The sequence below is a fragment of the Diadema setosum genome, chromosome 15 (genome assembly GCF_964275005.1).
Source record: "Diadema setosum chromosome 15, eeDiaSeto1, whole genome shotgun sequence".
Lineage (NCBI taxonomy): Eukaryota > Metazoa > Echinodermata > Echinoidea > Diadematoida > Diadematidae > Diadema > Diadema setosum.
Window position 1 is genome coordinate 4582812 of NC_092699.1, and position 24936 is coordinate 4607747.

At 38.2% G+C, this 24936-nt stretch overlaps 2 protein-coding genes across 2 annotated transcripts; one reads left to right on the forward strand and one right to left on the reverse strand.

Annotated features, from left to right (window-relative positions):
- Positions 1-611: 611 nt before the first annotated feature.
- Positions 612-9683, reverse strand: LOC140239294 (beta-lactamase domain-containing protein 2-like). Its single transcript, XM_072319171.1, has 8 exons — positions 9541-9683; positions 9231-9394; positions 8111-8247; positions 6664-6895; positions 5186-5382; positions 3152-3235; positions 2416-2580; positions 612-892 (listed from the first exon to the last, which is right to left on the reverse strand). The coding sequence occupies exons 1-8, from the start codon at positions 9681-9683 to the stop codon at positions 707-709; spliced, it is 1308 nt and encodes a 435-aa protein (XP_072175272.1). The 3' UTR covers positions 612-706.
- Positions 9684-12360: 2677 nt separating this feature from the next.
- LOC140239188 (beta-lactamase domain-containing protein 2-like) lies at positions 12361-23217 on the forward strand. The gene is made up of 8 exons (XM_072319069.1): positions 12361-12503; positions 13376-13539; positions 16515-16651; positions 18979-19210; positions 19399-19589; positions 20931-21014; positions 22061-22228; positions 23032-23217. Exons 1-8 carry the CDS (start codon positions 12361-12363, stop codon positions 23215-23217), a joined length of 1305 nt encoding a protein of 434 aa, XP_072175170.1.
- Positions 23218-24936: the final 1719 nt, after the last annotated feature.

The following is a 24936-nucleotide window of genomic DNA, read 5'->3' on the forward strand; positions in this document are numbered from 1 at the left end:
TCAGTAGACCCATGTTGGAAAAATTATCGGAAAATGCCAGGTACAATACCCTTCAACACCGGGGAGACGGCTACAAAGCCACCGCCATTGACACGGGGTCAATTATCAACGGAGTATGAACATGAGACGGGTCGTTTCGGCACACACATACGTGTATTGCCGGGTTGCTTGAGTCATCGTGGAAGGTGGAATCGTGGAAGTCAAATGTGGAAGGTCTATGCTTGAGTGAATATTACAATTAAAAAAAAACAAACAAACAAACAAACACGCTGCACACTATTATACTAAATTGCAGTCTTTGTTATTCATTCATAACACATGTCTCGTATCGGTTATGGAAATGCATTATTGGTCACGGCTCCATAATACTAACTCATAGCCAAACTTGTATACTACGTGCTCAAAATTCTGCGCGGTTCGCGTCCTAGTGTAATGTTTCGCTTCTCTAGGAATACTGCAGTCTTTATAAACCAATTAACTCTAACGATCTTAAAATTCTGTGTTTTTGGCTTTTCCCATTAAATGATAATGTTTTTGTCACAAAGATACACCAGCTGCGAAATTAAGCTACAGATACACCTTGCCCCCCCCCCCCCCATAATTGTCATACTTTGATCATTCTTCTCTGTACACTTGTAAACGAAATAATACAAAACATTTCCTATTTCAGGTATCAATTTCAATCATAATATTAGCAGGCACAAAATCATGTCGTTGGTTGATTCTTCACACAGGTATAGAGCGAAGCCAGGAGAGCTTTGGTCCGGGGTGCGTGGTGGGGAAAGACAAACGGTGACTGGGAGGAGCTAACGAAGGCAAATCCAAGTTTATTCACGGGGTCGGCGAACCCCATTTGGCCACCTGCACCGGCATGTCCGTACATAACACCCTCCTGAACAGTGATGAAAGGACATGAAGTAGAGAGATAGAGAGAGACTCATCAATTATAAAATCAAATGGGATAAGGCTATTTCTATTCTTACCTTCCGACCACTAACTGTATTCTCACAATGATTTTCATCCACAATCAGTACTCAATCAAAATGAATTGTTGCTTTATAGGAGGAAAGCAAATAAGCAAAAATCAAGAAAAGATTGAGAACCTTATAATCAATGTTTTCTGCAGGAGATAAATTGATCTTGTTACTAGTCCAACAGTCATCGGATTAGACTTATGTTCATTATTAGACCTACATCATCATTAGACATATACCATTTTTTTTTTACACCCACATTGATCATTACACCTGCATTCCTTTTTGAAGACGTATTACATCCATCAGCGAGATAGATCTGCGGTCATTGGGCTTTCAGCTACCGATTATGTTTCAGAATGGATTGTCTGCCAAAGTAAAGTTTACACTATACCCTGGTAGATACATAAAGAAGATCTTATTGATAATAATAATAATGATAATAACCACAGTATGATTATTGTTACTATTTATTATTATTATCATTATAATCATAATTATCATCACACCATCGTGTAACGCAAACTGATAATCAATAAGACAACCGATCATTTTAAAAGCACTTCTTCCTCCAGGGAGTTACTTAAAGATTTGAAAGATTATAAAGTTGATTTGATTTGACAGTTTAAGGCGTGCAGAAAGGTTGGGCCTATTGCATGAAGAAGACGTTAAGAGCGTTTAAGATTTTTTTTTGTATCCCGAAACACTTAGATTGATTTATATGTTCCTCCCCCCCCCCCACCCGAAAAAAGGAAAAAGCTTGTGTGACAATAATATTGTTTCATAACCTGATTATGCACACACTACTTAAATAGCTAAGTACCCACCAAACAAGCGATACATGTACATGTGTTACTCAATCATCAGCATTGGAACTTCTGTTGTGCTCCTAATGAAACTGATTGTGCGGATCCAATTCTAATATTGTTAAAGCATAGTCTCCTATGTGTGCAAAGGTTTTCCAAAATGCGATTGTAAAGAAAGGAAAAGATAAAAGAAATGATTGTGATAGACGTCGTATTTCTGGTAGCCAGAAATTAATATTGAAGAATGACGTTATAATGCAAGATTTTTTTTTTTTTCATTTGACGTGTACCACACAATGCATGGGTGGCTCCAGGTATTCCGTAAAGAAGGTGCACCTATACAAAATCAATGGGGGGGGGGACGCACGCCCCCCCCCCCCCAATTTTGGTCTTTTTATATCTGGATCCGCCACACTGCAATGATATCAGACTACTAGTATCTTACTTATCATGAGGTCTTCTCTTTGCTTAGTGTATGCTCTACATGATCCCGTGATTTCTTGAGCTCACTCCCCAAACATTAACTTCAAGATAATTGAGGATGTGATCTTTGTTCCATTCATAGGTCCACAAAGCAATAACTTCAATATTGGTCCACCTCTTCTATTAGCGGTGGACGAACTCTCGTACTGTACCTCCATTTGAGGAAGAGCGAATCCCAGATTATAAGCCATTGGTATTCCCAGAGTTCTGTCTAAAGTAGGTTGTCTGTCTTTCATCAGATCGTGTGCAGTTTGTCTCGAGAAGAGGGTCTTGTTGGTTTGAGGGTCAGTACCATCCATTGCTAGGATGCCATACAGCTGATGAAGAAAAAAGGGAGAGAAAAGAACCCGGAACATAATTGGAAAGTCCCGTTATTGCTTGGGTGACGAGGAATCTTTGTAAGCGTATTACAGGTGATAATCCTGGTACTGTATATTCTAATGTATTCTCGTTGATTGTTTGTTTTTCTGGTTTTTAATTCTTTCCAGCTTTTTTGCTTTTTTTTTTCTCTCTTGTACGTTCCTCTCCTTCCTTTCAACGTATTCGTTATCATGTTGTTCGTTTGAGACGACTTCAAAATTTTCATCTCGGGACCTAAACACAAGCTTAATCGTTTTTTGATAGAGTTTCATGTTTGTAAAAATTAATTGTATTTTCTCTTGATTACGAAGTTGTGTTTTGTCTTTTGTGCTATCAATTGTATCAATTGTGTTTGAGAAGTGGAAAAATGATAATAAAAGCAAAATATTCAGGGAATAGTCTAGATACTAATGAACGCTTCGGTTTTTCCATAGAGTATCTATATAAGATATGGAACGTAACCTCATTGAAGATGAGTGTTCCAGAGTGCTGGAATCACTGAGAGCAGACACATGAAGAGAAAATTACCTTAGCAACGGATTCAGCCATTCCTATTCCACTCGCCGACGGTATCTCCACCAGGAGTTTGTAGGGGTCGTTTAATCCTTCAGTCTTCCTAGACAAATGAAAAACTTCATGAAATCCTAGTAAAGCGCACGAGACACAATAGGTGCACAATGGCCCGAATTCACGAAGCTGGTACTACAATCTTGTCCATGGTTTAACCATGAACAAAGACCCTAGGGCTCCAAGTGTCGCACTGAATATTTCGTTACGAAATCAGTCATTTCGTCGAAGAAATATCCATGTCGTTACGAAATGTTGTCATTTCGTTACCAAAAAAAAAAAGATTTATATATTATATATATATATATATATATATATATATATATATATATATATATATATATTTACGAAATATTCCATGCGACACTTGTCGCTCCATGGTCTTTGTCCATGGTTTAACCATGGACAAGATTGTACCACGTCCTTCGTGAATTCGGGCTAATACGTTTATTAAGCCTTTCCCGACATTTAGATGAGGGCATTTTCGTTTATGGCTCTCTCATCCTAGCAAATCTGAGATCAGAAAACCTCATTCCCATGTTGCCAGATTTGTTTATATCGGTAATATTATAAGAAATGGAACTTCTAGTGAATTTCAACACAAAACACTCTGTTCACGAGGTTATTGTATGGTAAAGATGACGAACTTAGTAAAAACAACAACGAGCAAAAAGCAAACAACAATAACAACAAGAACAACAACAACAACACCTCTTGACGAAAGTCCTAAAGCAGATACCATGGAATCGAAGGAACAGTCCTTCTCTGTTTGGCGTGTATACTGGTGACATGGGATTGATATTCTTTCATTGCAATATCCTTACGCAACGGGTGACTTATAATTATGTCGACTTAATTTTCTGCCTGCTGAGCAAGGAACACAAGGGTGGAAGTCGTAAATTACACCTTACAGAATGTAATGATGATAGTATCATTATCCTTCCCACGACACCCATGCTGGTGTGAATTGCAAAAAGACTTTAAAAGCATTCATTGGCTCACTGCGTTTGAAGTTATTCTGCACAATAAATTAGCATACATGGAAAGGGCACTTGACTCATCATAAAGTTGGTGAAATGTTCTTACTCTTAAAGCACATTATGTCAGCAACTAGTCGATGTAATGCGTAATACAATTGGTAATACAAGGCAGTTTTGTGACATTTCCTTTTTCCTACCTTTGTATCATTCCGTCACTGTCTATGACTGTGATATACAAATTGTTTTAATCTCCTCATCTAGCGATATGGCTCCGTATGCATTTTCGAACGAATCGACAAATTTTCCTCGATCTTCACTGATATAATTATTTCATATTTATTCCTCATCTGCTGAATGCCAATAATGCTTGGGTCAATTTCTCAGAATCACCTTGCTCCCACCGCACCAAATATACGGATACGGGTGCACGTCATGAGTTCTGCACCTACGATTCATACAGTCCACCAGTCATACAGCCCATGAGCTGACACAAGGCAAATAAGGACCACGAGTTCGACACTGATCATAAATTATTATGTTTGTATAGTGTCGGTCTTGTGAGCCTGATTTTGCGTCGTGTGGAACTCGTTGGCTTGGTTTGGCTAATGTCGGACTAGTGTGCCTTATTTGGTCGCGTCGAGCTCATGGGTAAATTTCGAGTTCACGGGGGCGCAGTGGAGGACATGAGTTCCCACCCAGTGCCTACGTCCTTGACAAGATGTTTTTACCCACCATGTCCCTCTCAATCCATGTTTATAAATTGGTACCTGGCAACGCTGGTGTAGGCCTGATAATAACAGCAGGGCCTTCTGGTATAGAGCAGTGGCAACACTGAAGCTACCTTGTATAAAGAAGACAATACAACGTGTATCATTACTATGAATCGTGGGCTGTAACTCCATGTACTTTTTTTTTTCAATGTCCAACCTGTGCGCTTGATGACTCGTGGGTGTTGGTTTCGTGGGATACCCCCTTCTCTCTCTTCCCTCTTATCTGTGAAGGAAGGAGCACTTACCGAACCCATCCCGCCGTCCTCAACTGATCTCATGAAGACCTCAGTAGTCAGCATGTGAAACAGCACCTGTCGATTGGTGGCGCTCGTCAAACCTCGCAATGTCGACAATAATAGGTTGCCCTGGCCTGGGATCCTTGCTGTACGGTAATACTTTTCCAGTGGGAGTATGATAAAGCCATGAAACAAAAAATGGATAACTGGAACAAGAGGATAAAGTGGAAAAAAAGTTTGGGACTTATGAAATGAGACTTTGAAGGCATAAACAGTAACTCAACCTTCCACCGTTTTTTCTGTGTTGTTTTAGAGAGAAGATAATAGGGTCATTTAGTTCATTCCGTTTCCCTGTTTAGATTGGCGGAATATGCTGCGAGCTTAGTTTGGCGTATCAGTGCAAAGTAGTAATCTGGAGTTTCTCTTTTTAATAGCACTGCCTATGATCTGTACTTTCATTCAAGAGTGAATATTCTATCCATAAAGCGTTGCCGGTATCAGATTTGTTAATTTCTCATACTTCTTTGACCCTTGGTTAGAATAGTGATCTTGCCGTTATCTTTTGGAGAGAAGTATTAATATAAACCTTACAAGCTAATGACATTCCCTGTCATTAAAACCATCGAACAGAGATGTATGATTATGATACATGAACCAAGTTTGTTCGTTCGTCCGTTTCATTTCCATATGAGGAGATAGCTGGATCGCCCATATTCAGCTGCAATAACTGGTCTTCCTGGCATGGGGTCCAGTTGGATGTATAAGGCGGGACCACTCTACTGGGTTAACACCCTGTTTTTTGCGATGAATAAATGAAGCGGGATCTTTTACGTGCATGAGTTGTGACTCTCACCCACAGGACCTCCATTTTTATGTCCTATCCGAGGGACAGGGTGTTTTGCCTCTTACTAGACGGGACGGTATGATAACACACAATGGGAATCGACCCGGGGTCCTTTGGATCGTGAGGCAGACGCGCTATACCGACTGAGTTAACTCGCCGCCCATGTCAGGTTAGTCACAGCAACGTGTCACAAGACAGAAGAGGATTACACGTTCGTTACAATATGTTATAGCAGAGCTTAACACTCTGGCCAATAGAATCTTTAAATGTGAAATACTGGTAGCCAGAAATAAAAGGAACATGCCAATCCATTTCGATTCTTAGCTGGATGATAGGAACAACAAAAAGTAACTTTATAAAAAGAATTTGGTGGCCCGGCATAAATTTTAGTAGTCCCCGGCCATGGAGTCTCTGCTGTAAATCATTATAACCTTGTATTACTTTACATTGAAATAAAGTCATTTGATTTGGATTGAACTGAATTGAATCGAATTAGATTAAAAAAAAAAACACAACAACTTTGAGTCCCAGCTATGTATAGGAATATGGGGTAGAGGCTATGAGATGCATTACAAAATTATATTAGATAGTAATTTTGTGATTACAAAAAGTGATAGAAGTTGTATACATCCTATATAGCTACCAAATGGTTCTGCTATTTCTTCAGCAAAGAACTTCCCCAGTGTCCTGTGTTTTGAGTCGACTCGTCGCAGAAGCTCGTTAGTCAGAGGGCCGTAGGTTATGGTGTGGTAGCCGTGAGTTTTACCGTCAGGTTTCCATAAGGGTTCGCTCGCCGCCATTAGTTCGCCAGCTTTTGGCACGTCAGACATGAGCTCGTAGCTGAGACCCGGCGGGGCCGTCACGGGCAGACCAGACTATGGCAAATGTAATCGTCATAAAATAGTATTTTTTTTACCCTCTTACCTCATAAGCTATATCGAGATTTTACCTTTCTCGAGCATGTCTTCATATTTATATTCAGGGCATTAAACTTGTCTAGAGAATGATCCTTGTTGCATTAAGATTAATGAATGCTAATATCGAGTTGTTTTTATTGCAACTGTTTGAGAAATTGCCCTTCATTGACGTAAGCACCGATCTTTTAGTGTTTTAACAATATTCATATTACAAAGTTATTTTTGTCCCGACCTGCGTATCTCAAAAAAAAAAAACTACATGTATATCTCTACAAATGACTTAAATAATCCATATTAAATACAATAGCTATAAAAAAAAAACTTGAATAATATACTGTTTACTCATTACTTATCTATAGCGATCCACGTCCCACAAGCTTTGCTTTTTAGTGGATCACTATTTTCCATAATCGAATTTATTTTCCGCACGCCCACGAAGTATATGCATTATTCCTCTTAATTATTGTACATACATATATATGTTGTTATATAATTTATCTCGTAAACTACATGAATCTTTTGCAAATGTTTGAACAATATCATTCCAAGACATGTATACTTTGTACTATGTTTTGATTTTCGTTGATTGGAAATAAACTATGATTGAATTGAAAATTGAAAAGTAGAAATCATGAGCATACAACCCGAATATTACACATGTCCATCATTTTTTTATTATCATCATGACTGGTACTAAACACTAGATAGTCCTGATAGTCGATGTGTATTTACGCCGATGAAAGGCAATTTACAGTACTCAGAAGAAGAGAAGAGAAGAGAATAATTAAACAGTTGACTATCCGTCCTCATGAGTCAACTGTCAACAGTCAACTGTCCGAAACGTTGAGTCCTTTCCTAAGCTCTTCTATCTCCTTGGTTCACAGTCCTTTTCAGGACTTCACACACTTCAGAAAGAATATTCTCACTCAATTTCTGACCTCTTATCCGACCTTTCTTTCTTCCTTCTCCTGTCATTCCAACAGTCCTTCTTAGGACTACACATGGTGAACCGCAAACCTAGTGTATCTCACCACTACATGCTTTCTACACCTGTGGGCGTGGTCCTGCTCTATTGACACTTGACCAGTGTTAAATTTAACACTCATGGTGTTAAATGTAACAACGATGTTTGTGCAGTGTAATGTGAATACTCGAGTATCTAAGAGATGATACCTTGTGTTCGAGAAGCTCTCTCACGGTGATATTCTCCTTGCCCTTTTGAGCAAACTCTGGCCAATAGTGAGCCACGGCTTTGTCGTAGTTGAGCTGCCCTCTATCGACCAGCAAGGCAAAGCAGATCGCTGCTATCCCTGTAGTGAAATCAATGGCACAAGATGTAAGGCCTATTGAAATTCACGTTTCTTTCCATCGGATTGAAAATGTCTGAATTTGTATGCATGCGACCTAAAAACCTATACCAATCAATCAATAACGTGGTAGGGTAAATGGAAGGAAAGTCACTTACTTTTACTCACTTTTCTTAGCACTCCTGTGGAATACTGGCACGATCGGAGAGAGAGAGAGAGAGAGAGAGAAATAGGGAAGGGGGAGGGGGGGGAGGAGGTGGGGGAAATATATTTCCTGAATCGATTAGCAGACAGATGGCTATTGTGTCATGTTTACAGATGTAATTTAAGAGGTCCTAACGTCATTAACATCAATCGTGATTGTAAAAAATAAACCAAAGCCGAAATGTAAACATTGAGTGAAAGCAGCAAAACACATCCATGAAATTTTAGGGGAAAATCGGACAATCGATTCAAAAGTTACGGATTCTTAAAGTTCTGCACAGTGCCGTCATTGCTGGATAAGAAGATAACTTTTCATGAAAAGTTCACATTTCATCCACTTATTAATGAATTTTAAAAAAAAAAATCTTAATAGTTATATTATTCTCTCTGCTTTCTGAGAGATGTAAGTCAAGTGCTTTTCCATTTTGCTAGAAAAGCGAAGATATGTTGAATTTTCTTTTATTTCTTTATATTGTGCATAATGACATCATGAAGTTTAGTAGTCTCCTTACCTAGCGATGACGGCGCCAGAATAAAAAACAAATCAAAATTTTTGAATCGATTGTCCAATTTTCTCAAACTGTCACTGATATGTTCTCATTGCTGCTTTCCTTCAATCCACATTCATATTAATTTTGGGCTTTGGTTTCCTTTAATCATTAAACAAAAAGCGTTCCTTTCAGATGTATCATAGTTAGCAGAGGGTTAGTGCTCCTGACAAAACGCCTGGATATACAGGCGGGCATGATTCTACATCTGTTTCTCTTCGGTATCTGTAATACCTTTCGTAGTTGAGTAGAAAATCGATATCGTATCTTGACGCCATTGTTGTCCGATGTCTGCGTCTGCGTAGCCTCCCCACAAGTCGACAACCTTTTTGCCGTTGTAGTAAGCCGAGAAGGCCGATCCACCGTACAGAGAATCGCGTCCGGATTCAAAGTTTTCTCTGCATTGAGACATACAATTTTGACAGTCATTTCAAGCAGATAATGCTTACAACTGAAAGAGAGATGTAATTATAAATGAGGGCATGAAATATCGGAATAGGAAGACGTCAACATTGCCGAGGGAAGAATAATGAGGCCTACTTACCTAAAAGTCTTCAAGACGTCTTCGAATCCAGGTGCAACAAACCCGTCCGTGATTACTGCAGGAGGGGCCTCGAAGAATGTTGGAAGAAATACAGCCAAAATGGCTGTTAAAACCACCAGACTAGCATTACTCTTAAGACTCATGTTGATATCCGAGATCGAATTAATTATCTAGTATGATGTGACTATCCTGCGCGTGCTTATATCCTGGTGCAGATATGTATTTGCATATCCTGATTCAAACCTTATTTGGTATATAGCCACACTGGGGTGCTCAGGGAAGTGTATTGGTCCAAGCAGGGCCATTCGACGAAGGAAGTATATATGGACAATCATATATTTACCAAGGGTAATGTTCACTGACTCTGTGCCGTGCTGCAATCACAAAATCCAACACACACACAATCATAATACGAGTACACTCACACTCTCTCTAACAGTAACACACTCACAAATATGCATCGCCCATATTTGGCAAAGTAAACGTCAGCCATGCTGTGTTTGCCGAGAACTCACTCACGTACTACGCGGTATACATACCAGTATTCTGTTATCACTTCATATAGGATAGATTTATATCAAATTACAGGTCCCTTTATGGATTCCTTTTCTCATGTTTTATTAGGGACATATTGAAGGCCTATCCCCCCCCCCCCCCCCAATTCAGGAAAAGACAGGTTGAAATAGTTATCATTCTGTACCTCCATGGTATCACTATCTTTTTCAGTCTGGTTATTAATGTAGGAAGCCGTACACTTTCAAAATTACTCCGTAATGAGGCGCGCGCGCATTCACATACACACACACACACACACACACGCACCCACTCACACATTTCAGTATGATGTTCTCATTATTGTAATGGTGGCAATGGCAATCACGGATAGTGCAATTTATGGCGTAATCTCTGCTGACACAAGCACAGACAAAAGGGACAAGAGTGCGCACGTTGTTCTAATTAGGCCTGTGTTTCTTTTGAGTCACACTCAGACGAAGGTCCAAAGTGCATTGTCTTTCTATAACTTAGTCCGGTTTCATGGCAACCAGGCCAGGCCTGTATAGCCGGGATTTTTCCAAAAAGAAAAAAAAAAGGAAAAAAAAAGGGGGGGCGGGGTTGCTGCGTAGGTCAAGAAAACAGACCTTTGATTACAACTGCGGCCCGAATCGGGATGGGGGGGGGGGGGAAGGGGGTGTCAAGACATTTGATGGAATAACAAAGCTTTTCAAACAAATCCCCCCTCCCCCTCCCCCCCCCCCAAAAAAAAAGTATTCAAATTGAAGATTGCGGGATGATGTGAATTTTGGTATGTTGATCTGCATGCGGTGCGTTTTCACTCTTCGTCTTACCAAGTTTATGGAAGGCAACCAAAGATTGAAATTGAACCACCAGGGCACACTTTGATGGAACTTTGGGAAATTTTTCAATCAAAAAGGAAGAAAAGCAATATTGGGCAACAATTTGAATGGCTAAATCATGTCATGTGTTGAATGCATTTTCCCCTTTATGTATTGTCTTATGGTGGTTTATATGGACCAAAGGGATATGGTTGGGGAGAGTGTGTGTATATCACTCTCTTTCCCACACGAGAAAACATTAATTTTTAGAATTGTAATTCCGCGATCTGATGGACATTTCGATGGCATATCTGCAATCTATGAAATAAGAAAGTTAGAAAACTGAATATTGAGATGCAAATTGAATGGCTAATTCATGGAATCTGTCACCTCTTGATTCGCACGTGCGTGTTATTGCAACGTTGTGTTTGTGGAAGCGAAAAGAAGGGGGGGGGGTACGTGTTTCCCTCTCATTGGTACTGGTACTGAAAATGAAATGGAACTCCCCAAACAAGCTCACTGCGATTATCGCGTTAAATTGAATGCACAAATAGGAAATATAATGCTCGCATTTAGACAGTGAATGCACATGCATGCGTGAATTTGATTTGACGGAAAGGAAATAACTAGAGCTCCCATCAATGAAAATGATTGCTCGGATTCTGAATTTGAATGCTCGAATATTTTTGCTTGCGTATACCGTGTGAATTTGAATGCACATTCTTAAATTCGAATGACAAAAGTATAAAATTGACCAAGAAACCTATAATTAGGTATTGTTATGTTTCGTAAGTTTATGGAGGTGGAGGGAGGGACTGTAAGGGATAGAATGTTTCGATGTTTCTTCCCTTCCATGTAAGCCACGAAGCTTTTGCATTTTCAGAATTAAAAAAAAAATGATCGATTTGTTGTACACCACTGGTGGAATATATTATGGAAAATTTTCATTCTTTTACACCATTTTGAACATGTTCCCATGATCACACAAAATCCATCAAAAATGCTATAAAAAGAATATAATTTTAAAAAGATCAAAGGGGTAGGGGATGGAGGAGGGGCAGAAAGTCCTAGAAAAATTCAGGTGGGGGGGGGGAGGGGGGGGGGGACTCGTTCCCATCTACCTCCGCCCCCCGTCTCCGATCGCCCCCTGTACGCATTACCAATGATTACAGGAAGCATTCATGAGCTAGCGCGAGGCACAACATTCGTGTATCGCACTTACGTGCGTAAAGGGCCCGGGTATTACAGAGTTTGGTAGGTCGATGCGATATGCGTGCCTCCCCCTTCCGGGTAAATACTTTGCATAAGTTAGCATAAATCCTTTTGCAAAACAATCAAGCCGATTCCGCTGCAGTGCAAACAACCTGTTCTTTAATCAAACGATAAGACAGGGCATGGGACTGGCACTCCATTCTCATTCATTCTTGGTCGTATACTGACTCACAGTTCTTGGAGTGAACTCACTCTGCCAAGTAATACTGCAATCATGGGGCTGATGAAGAATGCTGCCCTTATGGGCGTGACAGCCGTCTTGGTGGTGTTCCTGCCAAGATTCTTTCAGACTCCACCACCTGTCATCACAGAGGGTTATGTAGCTCCTGGATTCGAAGACGTCCTAGAGGCATTCAGGTGAGTCGTCGTTAAAAGTGTATTCATATGGCTTTCTGTTTAAAAAGGCCTTATTCACTCAGATCATAAGTGTGACCAGTTCCATATTGCATTCTAAACCCCCATAGACTTAATACACAGGCCACCAGGTTCCCGTAGGCGTAGGGAGCGGGTTAACATATATCTACCAGTTAATGCAAACCAAATACAGGTTATTTTGTTCGGATTCTCTGTTACATGATGAAGCAACGTCAGCAGTATCCATTCTCCTCGTAAAGATATATGGTAGTACGAAAACTGATTTCTCTATAAGCAAAGATAAGCGAAAACTGAGTGGATATCGGTTTAAAATAATATTGTGGGTTACATGTCACAGTTAGCATGTATAGTGTCGGTTATATTGTAGGGCCTAAACATGTCATAGAAAGAAATAAAAAAATACATTAAAAATATATCAGTCTACTTCTTTCACGGACCAGCATGTTTTGAGACCTATCTCGATCTGACACTATATTGGAAGTAGGGTCAATTACATGGCTTTGAATAGCTAAAAATGGTTGCAATCTGATACGGTGTTCCCGGAACACGGGCTAAATCGACACTTTTCAACCCGATTCCGGGTACACTCGAACAAAGATGATATCACAACATGCCTCCTTAGCTTCGGCTTTAGTATATACAAGATATGCCCAAGATAAGGGAAAAGGGATCAGTGTGTAATTACAGAAGAAGAAATCGTTAACAGCAGAAGGAATTAAGCAAAAACTGAAACACAGATATCATATGTGAATGGATAAGGAACAGAGTTAGTTCTGGATCATATTCGGAGTTGATCTTTTAATTCATATTTATAATCTTCAAATGAAATAACTCTTGTTCTATCTTTGACACAGAGCAAATTTTGAGAGTGGTCGAGATCCCCGTACAGGAGGAGCGGCATTTGCTGCCTATCATCGGGGGAAGAAAGTCGTCGACATTTGGGGTGGATTCGCAGATTATGAGAGCAAGCAGAAATGGCGGCAAGACACCATCTCCATTTTCTTCTCATCAACGAAAGGTGAATTCCATTTTTTTTTAAAATATGAAATGGCTGCAAAAATGATTGGTGTATAGTTTTCAATCAATAAGCTTCAGCTTCGTGTATTACTGATTCAATACATTTAATTCTCTAATTTTCATGTATATGCTTCATGTATATGCTTCATGTTGGATTATTTCCAACTGTGTTGAATGATTTATTCGTATTAATAGCTCTGTTCATTTGTATTCATACCCGTCAGAGAAATTCACTGCGACAACCAAAGGTACGCACAACATTAGCCCTGAACTCATTCCAAGTAAAATTTCCCAAACTATGGAATGCTCTTCCAGAAGACGTAAAGCATAGTTCTATTTTATCGCGATTTAAAAGATTGTCCTCTAAAGTATGGTGAACGAGAAAAAAAGGACGATATTCAAAAACAAGGTGATTTATACATTTCTGGAAAGCTGAAGTCTCTAGGAATATGGATAATTAACTTTCAGAAGGTAAGAACGTCTCCAGAACGATGGAGAGATGGTGTTTTGAGTCCCTTTTTAGACCACCTAAACCCGATATGACGGCGAAATTTTGGTGACCAAAATTATGACGTCACGAAATGTGCGCTGTGCTACCACTCCATCCACACAGTGGGCTCCGTTTTAGGAGGACCGTTGCGGACGTGGTTCGTTTGGGGCATATGTATGGAGAGGCAGTGTGCCCGTTTCCATGTATGCCTCAAACGAGTTGTGTCCGCAGCGGCCTTCCATACTAATTATCCGTCGCCTCTCCCTCACTTCTTCTACCACCCAGACTTTGCCACTGTCACTATCAGTGTCATTGTCACGGTCATCACTCAATTCACTCTCGATGTCAAACTCAAAGTCTTTCCGCACAATATAAGGTAAAAATTGGACGTTCTAATGTCTCAGCCGAGAAAGCAGAGGAGACTAAAGACAGGCCAGATATTGCATCCGCTCACCAAGAAATGCGTGCTGTATGAATGGAGGCCTCGATGTCCCGCTGCACTCGTTAAGGGTTTTGTTCATTTCGTGACGTCATATTTTAGGGTTCGAAAAAGACGGCTGTTCCGGAGCGAATATCAGTGAAGCAAATCAGTCAGTTTTAACTCTCGATTTCTCAGTGGCGCGAATATCTTTTAATATGTCACATTAAAAATCTGTTTAAGGAGGCAATTCCCTCTGCTTTGACACCTTCTTTTATTTGATTTTCTTGTTTTCAATGTCTCGTTTACCATGCTTTAACATGCTCCTTCCGAGGAAAATTGACAAATCTATTGTCATACTACTCATACTTTATACTCACATGAATGAAAATCATTGCTTGCGAGCACTACGTCTATAGTACATTTATCGCTTAAATACTCCCAACTTTCCAATCATACTCACCTTGTTTCATATATATATATATATATATATATATATATATATACATTCATATATATATATATATATATATATATATATATATATAAATGCATGCTGTTTTTTCCCTTTCCCAGTCCCACCAAACCAAAATGTACAAACTTGAAATGCATATTGATTCTTTTGCTTGTTTGTTTTACATGTATATTGATATTTAAGCATTACTATTCAATTCAATTCAATTCAATTCAATTCAACTTTATTTTCACCTCCATCAAAATGAACAAAGAAATTTATGTACATTGCATATACACGGGATATTTGTGATACAGAACAAAATTTGAGAAGGTACATAAGAAAATTATGAAAATGAAAAGTAGATGTGATTACATCTTTGTTAAATACATAAAGCGTATAATACAAGTCAACTAAGGATGAGGATGGAAGTGGAGGGTCCCACTAAGAAGCAAAGCTTGTACGATATGGGACCCTCAGAAAAATACACAAAACATCAATATAAAACACGATAAACGAACCGATGTCAACTGACATCAAAATGATTGGGAAGAGGAAAAAGAGAGAAAAGGAAAGGAAAAAAAGAGGAAAAAAGGAGAGGAAAAAAAGGGAGAAAAAAGAGGGAACTACAGCATGTGCCGTCGTGGACGCAAGCAATCTGGATTTCATAATGTAAAATAAGTGATAAAATACAAGCTGGATTGAATGTAATGCAAAACATTTTTTATACGTAGTTATGTTGGTAAGAATGCAGGAGAAAAAAAAAAACACATCGTTATATTTAGAACACAGACAGGGACATAGTTTAATAGGAGGACTTATGAAAAAAAAGAATGATGACTTGACTGAGATGATAAAGGGAAACTAACTCTGTTGGATGTTGTAAAGTTTTAATAAAATGATTTTAATTTATTCTTAAAGGAATTCAGAGATTGAACTATAAGGACTGCTTCTCCTGGGATTCCCACAATCAAGTTTGATTGTTTTCTGTTTTGTTCATGTTTACTTTGTATATGGTTATGTATCTTTGTGTGTCTTTTTATTGTATACTTTTAATGCCTGAATAACATAGAATCACAATAATCGTATTGTACACGTTACAGGCCGTACAATACCCATGCATAATGATTATGGGAAACCTGTCATCAAACTTTCTGACAGGATTTGGAAATCGGAAGAAACTTGGTTGGAAATATTCCGTTGAGATTTACCAACATAACAGACGTCAAACGATACAAATAATCTTATTTATTATTATTATTATTTATTTATTTATTTTTTTTTGGGGGGGGTGTATGTGTGTTCTTACCTATATAGCAAGAAAAACTGCAGAACATTTCAGGAGAGAAGCAAAGAGTGCTCCCCATGACCTATTGCTGTATGTACTAAGTACTCTCATCGTTCTCGTTATACTCTTTCTTGTTGTTTTTACTGCAAACAAAAAGAAAAATAGACCTCTTATTTTTTATATTATGTTTTGTTTACACGTAAAGGCGCAGTATTTGATCACTTTGCCTTCATTTAATCACTGGATATGACCCATCTTTATCAATATTAGTCAAAGAGGTTGTTTCTTAAATCCCCGTTTCCCTTGTTGTCTTTCCCCCAATGTAGGAGTTGCGTCAGTGTGTATCGCCACGCTCGTAGATCGAGGTTTGCTGGACTACAACAAACCAGTCACCCTCTATTGGCCGGAATTCGCACAGAAGGGCAAAGAGAAGGTTACCGTCAAAGACATGATGGAGCATAAGGTCATTAAACTTTTTTTTTTTGTATGCCTGAAGGGCCTGATAAAAAATACGTCACAGAAATTTCTGAGCACTTAACAGTTAGTCGTATAAGGATTAATATTGTATAAGCCTAAACAGTGAGAATTTTATCACAATCGAATGAAAATTAGAGAAGTTATGAAGTAATTAAGTTCTATAAATTTTCTGAAACAATTTCTCCAACAGTCCATAATCATGAATATGCAAACTAGTGGGTTGATGTTGTCAAGATCACCACAAACTTGTATATTATGGTTCATAAACAAAATTCATGAAATATTATTTTTTTTTTCACACGTACAGTAATTAGGACCCAGTCTCAAATTCTACTATACTTGATTGATCTTTGATGGTATTCAGTCAGGAATACCGCTTTCTTTTAAACTTTTATGGCAGGAGAATTAGGTTCGTCTGGATTGTTTGTTTGTTTGTTTATTTGAAGAGTTTGTTTGCAAAAACCGATAAGTCCATATTTGTCAAATGGATATATTTGCGATTAAAGGTTAAGAAAAATAAAGAGAATAATAAGAAAATTTTTGCTTCTTTTGACCATAACTTCAAAAATATACCTTTGTATGTAGTGACCAATATATCATTTAAAGGGATCGTATAGTTTTGGTCGAGACCCAATTTCAGGTTTCTAACATTTTTTGGTGAGATAATGAGAAACCTCTTACGAAATATGAAAGAGCATGTAATTCCATGAGGAATTCAACGTTTATTTGATGAAAATTGATTTTGAAATGGCTGAGATATCCAAAACAGAGCGATTCTATAAGGTGTGGGACCCACATTTTATTACGATCGCTTTGTTTTACTTGTTTTTTGATGTTTCAGTCATTCCAAACCCGATTTTCATCAAATAAACTTTGAATTCCTCTTAAAGTGGTATGCTCTGTACTCTTTCATAAGTGTTTTCTTGGTATCTCACAAAAAGTAAAAAAGCCCGATTCTCATCTCCACCAATACTATACTATCCCTTTAAAAGGCATTATTTTTTACTTTATGACAAAGACCGTACTTCAAAATCTTCAAAAATGGACTTATTGGTTTTTGCAAACAAACTCTTCATTTGTTCGTTTGTTTGTTTATTTGTTTGTTTGTTTTTGCAAGATCAATGGGCAATAATTGTAAGGTGATGACAACGTCATCGTCAGTTATTGTGCTTATACAATTTGACTTATTCTTCTAACACTAATTTTTGGATGGTCTTAAATTCAAAATCTAGTGTCCACATACGATGTCACGTACCCATGTTGATGGTACCCTTATGATCAGAAACATTTACTCCTAACCTGCTGAAACATTTAACTCCCGTCACGTGTGTCAGAGGATAGAGTAGCATGTTGTAGTGTATTTTGATTTTGTGCTATATTTCTTTAAGTAGGAGAGGGGGTCAGCGGTCTTTTTCTTGTACTAAGGTTCCTTGACGGACAAAAGATGTATCTTTACACTAAATGGAAGAAAACATTTTCAGTGCATGTAACTGAAAATTGTCTTGCATAAGTATCCCGTTTCCCAATACAAGCAAGCAACCAAGCAATCAAACAAACTAAAATCCGAACAAATTAAAGGGGCGAAAGAAAGAATTCTGCGTATGTGGGCACGTCTCCCTCCGGGCAGTGTCTAAATCCGGAGTTTTAGGAAACAATCAAGTTTCCTATAGTTCCTGTTTTTATCTGCAGAATATACGATGTAAAAGGGTAAACATTACTGAACAATATATAAGCTTGATGGTACTACGCAATCATATTTTTGAAACACACATACACACACAAATGTAATTAAATGATCATGCAATTGAAAATGATAGGCCAACTGGGTCCCTTTTCATAAAGCTGTTCTTAAAGTTACGCACAAATTTACGAACGACTAGAATATGGCAAGTCAAGCGTGTTTCCTAATCATTGTTGATTTCAGTAGCTGATGTTGAAATTTGCAGATGAGAATGATTATTCCTACATGTTAACACAGGTTTTTAGTTGATGTGATTTTGCCGCAATGTATAGAAGTAGGTGTATTGACATACTTGCAGGCCTATACAGTCGTACTTTGTTAAGGCGGAAGGGGAAAATGGGTACGCATAATAATATTGGCACTTCATATTCCACTCGTTTGTAAAGTCATGCACAACTTTATGAACAGCTTCATGAAACAGGGCCTTAGATTGTAAAAGGTAGGTCGCATTAATCTTGCTATCACATTCTAATGATTTAACCGATTCTTACGTGGATGATTAAAAAAAAAAAGATAGCATGTAAGAAATTAGTGATTGACCCATGATTGAAGTAATTTTACTCACCTTTCAGGCGGGGCTTGCCGTATCCGCACCACCTGGTTTGAGCCTGGACTTGCTACAAGACGTTGCCAAGGCGGGAGAACTCATGGCAAGAACAGGGCCACAGTGGGAGTATGATGGCCACACCCATGGTTACCATGGTTTCACATTTGGACCACTAGCCAATGAGCTTTTGCGGCGAGTTGACCCTCAACATCGAACTCTGGGACAATTTTTCAAGGAGGAGATAGCAGAGCCTTTCGGTAATGTCGATTTATAGCACGTTCAGTCAGTAAAATTGCTTGTTATTCACACACACACACACAACACACAAAAACACACACATTTTCTATACTTAGAGGTGATCGTTAACATTTTTCTCGTGTTATTCCGAGGGTTCGTTATTTCGAAGGTTCGTAAATCCGAAAATGAAGTTATAATTTTCTTGCAGGCATAGATTTCCACATCGGTCTTCCATTCGAAAGCAACCACCGTGTAGCCCGTCTTCTCGTCGACCGTCGCCCGATGTTCTTACAATTCCTGGACAGTATACAGACCCCGGATGGCAGACAAACTATACTTCATATGATAAACTCGAACGCCATTGGAAATATGATGAGTAATGCAAACGAAATGGAAGATGTGAGTGGGAAGAATGTAGAATGCAAGCATATATTTGCGGAAGGCACACACACACACATTCAAGCATACTCACATATTATATTATTGCAAACCCTAATGGAAAGAACACAGTGCCCACAGTGTGAGATACACAGTGTGAAACACAGTGTGAACATAGTGTGAAATCTCTTTTCACAGTTAAATTCGAGTGTATTAACAGTTTGAACACAATGTGAGTCATCAATTCACAGTGTGAAACAAAGCATTACTATGTGAACACTCTGAAAAAAACCACTGTAAAATCATCTTCATTCTGTTAGATTCGAGTGTCATTTTGACATAGTCGACTATGTGAGCACACTGTGAGCACACTGTGGGACAGTGTTCTTTTCAGTAGGGAAGGTCAAAGATTTGCGATTTGTTTACAAGCCCTCTTTGCCCTCGTTAGGTAAGACATCACTCTTTTTTGTTAGTTTTCTCACTCCATTCTTCTGTTCTCAAAAACTTGATGACAGATCGTATTGCAAGTTACGAAAAAAAAAAATTATATTTTATAAATCTGAATTGGGCATTCATGTCACAATTACACCAAAGGCTAGGAGTGGTTTACTATCACAAACTTATATTAGGCAGCCCCATCTCTCCTGAGGAAACTTCGTATTTTTACAGCTTGTTCTTCCGTCAATCTCTCTTTTTTGTGCAGGATAGCCCTGCTGGAAAGAACACAGTGTCCCACAACGTGAAACACTATGTGAAACACAGTGTGAGAACACTGAGTGGACACAGTGTGAAATCTCTTCACATTGTTAAATTCGAGCGTTTTAACATTGCGAACACATTGTGGATCATCAAGTCACAGTGTGAAACAGAACATTACTATGTGAACACAGTGTGAAAAACGAGACCACAATGTGAAATGATCTTCACACTACTAAATTCGAGAGTTTTCACGCATCCGACAATATGAAAAACATTCTGAACACACTGTGGGACAATGTGTCATTTGCAGTAGGGTATTGTGCTACCGAAGGTCTCAATTACTCAAAACATTTGGGTACAATGTGAATACAACGTGTACCTACCAATTGATGTCTTTCTCATTTCAGTGAAACATGTACCGTTCTGTTGACTTAATACTGATAGAGAGTGTTTCACGTTAGCCTTGCACTTTATCAAGGATATGAGAACTAATCTTTCCGTCAACTTTAAAAGTATAAAGAAAGTAATTTGCATGTAATACCAACTCTGGAGAGGTGCGCCTAACTATAATTCCACAAAGTGTGCATTACGATACCCACACACACTCTTATTGACATCATTGCCACCTGATTTCATAATAAATGTTTGTGTTGTTTTGGACAGTTGGGAGTCTTTAACGATCCCGCCTACAGAGCCATCGAGTTGCCGTCAGTAAATGGGATCGGGTCTGCGGCTGGTCTTGCAAAGGTAACGATGGCGACTAATAACTGTAATAATTATCACTATAATGTTGACATGAAAATGATGAGGGGAATGATAATCATATCCTCCTGTTGATTATGATAATGATCAGATATTAGATGGTGGTCAAAAAACACATAATGCCTATAAGAGATTCGTTAAGTGAAGCCTTCAGGATGTATTCCAAATCTGCGATCGTTATCTTCAGCTTGCATGGTGTTATTTGCGATTTGTCGTGATTTGGCCAGCTGGCTTTCGATACACGAAATTCCCTGCCAAAATGATCACTAGTCTTGATGGAATGTTTGATTACAAGGGGAAAGAACGCATAATATTCATTCAGGGTTGCCCGGGTCCGATACTAATCCCTGTCATGCCTGCGGTATTTGACAAACATTCTCCAAAGCGAATAAAAGAAAAATAGAACGAGCGAATAGAGAGAGCAAGTTCTATCAAAAGCAGATATAATATCAAGGGTTTGTTCGCAAAAACCGATAAGTCCATTTTTGAAGATTTTGAAGTCCGGTCTCTGTCATAAAGTACAAAATAATACCTTTTAAATGATATATTGGTCATTACAATCGTGGTCACATAAATTAACATTTTTGAATTTATGGTCAAAAGAAGCCAAAATTTTCTTACAATTCTTTTTATTTTTCTTGACCTTTAATCGCAAATATCTCCATTTGGCAAATATGGACTTTTCGGTTTGTGCAAACAAACTCTTCATATTGCCCCCTTAGCACTGAAGGCGCCATCATGTCAGGAAATGTAAAATCATAATCAACCTTTATGTCTCATTAACACCACCTATCCATCAAGTTTGATGCTTCCACTACGACTTACCTAATATTGTGTACCTTAAGCTTCTCTACTTGCACTCGCAAGGTAAAACTCAGACTAATAGTAGGTGGATATTAATTTGATCGAGTGATTCAATTATACAATGTATATGAATCTCATATCTGCTCCATTTCAAGCTTTGAACGTGTTGAATCTAAACACACAGTGATGTGTATAATTATGTCAATGTCATGACGTTTTGTTTTCAGCTGTATGGAATAATTTCATCTGGTGGCATAGACCCAGTTACTAACAGAACTCTGCTGTCAAAGGAGAGAATCGACGATTTTCTGAATTTTGAGCCTCCTTCTGTCGACAGAACTCTCGGCATTCCTCTTTCCTTCAGTCGCGGGATGATCAAAATTGATAAGTTTGTTGTGAGTGGTCAATCAGTTCGTATTGTATAGCAAATGACTTATGCTACTTATTACTAGTTTCGTGCTTGAACGTAATGTCCCCTAGAGTGACTAAATTTTGTCGACCATTTAGTAATATATACGCCTTATTTGTTTCGATGATATCATTTACATTATTTTCTACGCTTTTCCGCACATTGGTTCGTCAAAGTTGGGACATACTTCAGCTTTAATAATGTAGGTTAGCCTTCAGGTGGACAACTGTCTCCGATGGCCATTGTGCATACAGTATCAAGGCCCTCAGCGCTGGTATTTGATAAGATAGAGAAATGGGATAAGAATTACAAAACACATGTATTCAGAAGGTCTTAATAGAATGTCATAATTATGTTTTTGTATTACTTGGTACTCGTTACGTTCTCTGTAATCACGTTCGATTGATGTACAGGGAATAAAGCTAAAACATTGTGCTTTGGAGGTGCGGGTATCACAAATGAGTGTTTTTTAAAAGAAGTTTAGTGTTTATTATGTCCATGGATATAGGAATATCAACTGAATCTGGAACCTGATTACGAGAGGTATTGGCAAACACCTTGGGTAGCCTCTTTGTTCTCCATGGTGTACACAATAACATTCTGGTTACAAAGACTGTATGTATAGCTATCGCAATTTAATGAACATAATGTATACGTGTAAGAACTATTATTTCCTAATTATTTCTAAACGTACATCCAGGATCGGATTAATACCTGCGATTGTAATACCTATAATGAGTTTTACTGATTTCTCTTATAGACTAGCCTGATTTATTCTTCTTTTTGTAGGACGGAGTGACAATGTTTGGGCACCCAGGAGCTGGCGGACAACACGGTTGTGCAGACCCGGGGCATCAAGTTGGATTCGCCTACCTCAGTAGCACCATGCTTCCATACCTTCTGGGTGAAGATCCTCGGTCTAATCAACTCGTTCAGAGTCTTTACAGATGTGTTCAAAAACTTGAAAATCAGTAATTTCTCATTTTTACAGTTTACACAAACAATACTTTCTTTTTTTCTTAAACTGATCAAGCTGTTTTGTACATATTCCATTCATAATAATTGAAATATTTCACAGCGTAATAATTAGCCAACCTAAATGCAATATTGGAGACAACTTATCTTTAAGAAAACATTCATAAGTACTAACTACGTAAACCCATTTCTTTGTAAACATCCTAAGGAAATCAGGTGGCCTAAATCTGCAGGACGAATTTCTCTTAAACAATTCTAAACAAACAAAAACAAGATTATTATCATATAATGAACTTGAGAAAACAATGTTTACATAAGCTGCTTTGTGATTAGATAGTTGAAATGTTTACATGAAAGAAAGAATACACTGTACAATATTTTTTAAAGCGTGGCGACGAGCACGTATAAAGGCGTACATTGGATCATAATGATTCTTGTGAATAAACAAAAAAAAAAAATGGAGTCAATTCGTGATGTTTATTCAATTGCGTGAAAGAAAAGGACATACACGTAACGAAAATGAGTTCATTTAGAAGTACATTCATCAAAACTTTCTGAAAGTGCAAACTGGGATGTACACTTGAGAAAAGACCGCAGAAATCCTACACTTCTCTATACAGAAGGAACAAACAATGAAGGAAAGGGATGGAAAAAGGGTCGTTGTAATAACATCTTGAAACGTTTTGATATTGGTAATTTTATTACGGTATCTGAATAATATCTCCAAATTTTTTGAACCATGAAAGGTATCTCTGAAGGATATGAAAATGAAAATGCCACTTACATAAATTAGATTACAATAAAGGTAACTGTAACGATCCGAGGAAGGTACAAATGAAATATCGTTGAAGTATTAAAGGGGAAATCCAGTCCAAGTATCATTTAGTCTGATAAGAAAGAGCAAAATATTTCGAGTTCAACGGTGTAGATTTGATCGAAATCGGATGAAAAATAAGGAGGTTATGACAGTTAGAAGTTTCGCTTTTTTTGGGGGGGGGGTGGGGGCAGTTCATCAACAATCAATATAAATATGCAAATGGAAAAGTGACCATGTCATGCTCTTACAACCTATCATATATTTTGTACATAACATTTTGAAATTTGTAGTTTTTCATTCAAACGCAATTATGCCCGAGGCTCAAATCCTCATACCTCTAACTGATCACTACTTTGAAGCTATTCAACCATGAGTAACGTCATGTTTCAGACTTCATTGACAGAAACATTGACTTTTTTTTTTGGTACACGTTCAATGGAAAATTGTGAGGGTAAAACATGGTTAGTTCACTCAATTGCATATTCATACCTACTGTACAAGAACTGTTTTGGAGAAATTATCAAAACTTGAAAATTTCATAACATTTCTTATTTGTCATCCGATTTCATTCAAATTCTTAACGTTGAACACGTATAATCTTATTATTTTGTTTATCAGACTAACTTATATTTGGACTAGATATCAATCAGGTTTCATCCTGTCTGCCTGTGTGCATGTGTGTTAATTCATTTTGAATGAAGAACGGTCGTGATTTGGCAAAAAGGTGTATGTCTGCCGTTTTACAGCGACTACAAAGCCGAGAAAATCGACTTTAAAGTTTTGGCAGTTTCCTTGACCGTAGAAGCCACCTAAACTGTGCAACGCTCAGGGATTCAATTCCATGATTTAGTATACACTTCAAATTTCATTTCCTGATAATTTTCTTGCATCTAACTTTAAAG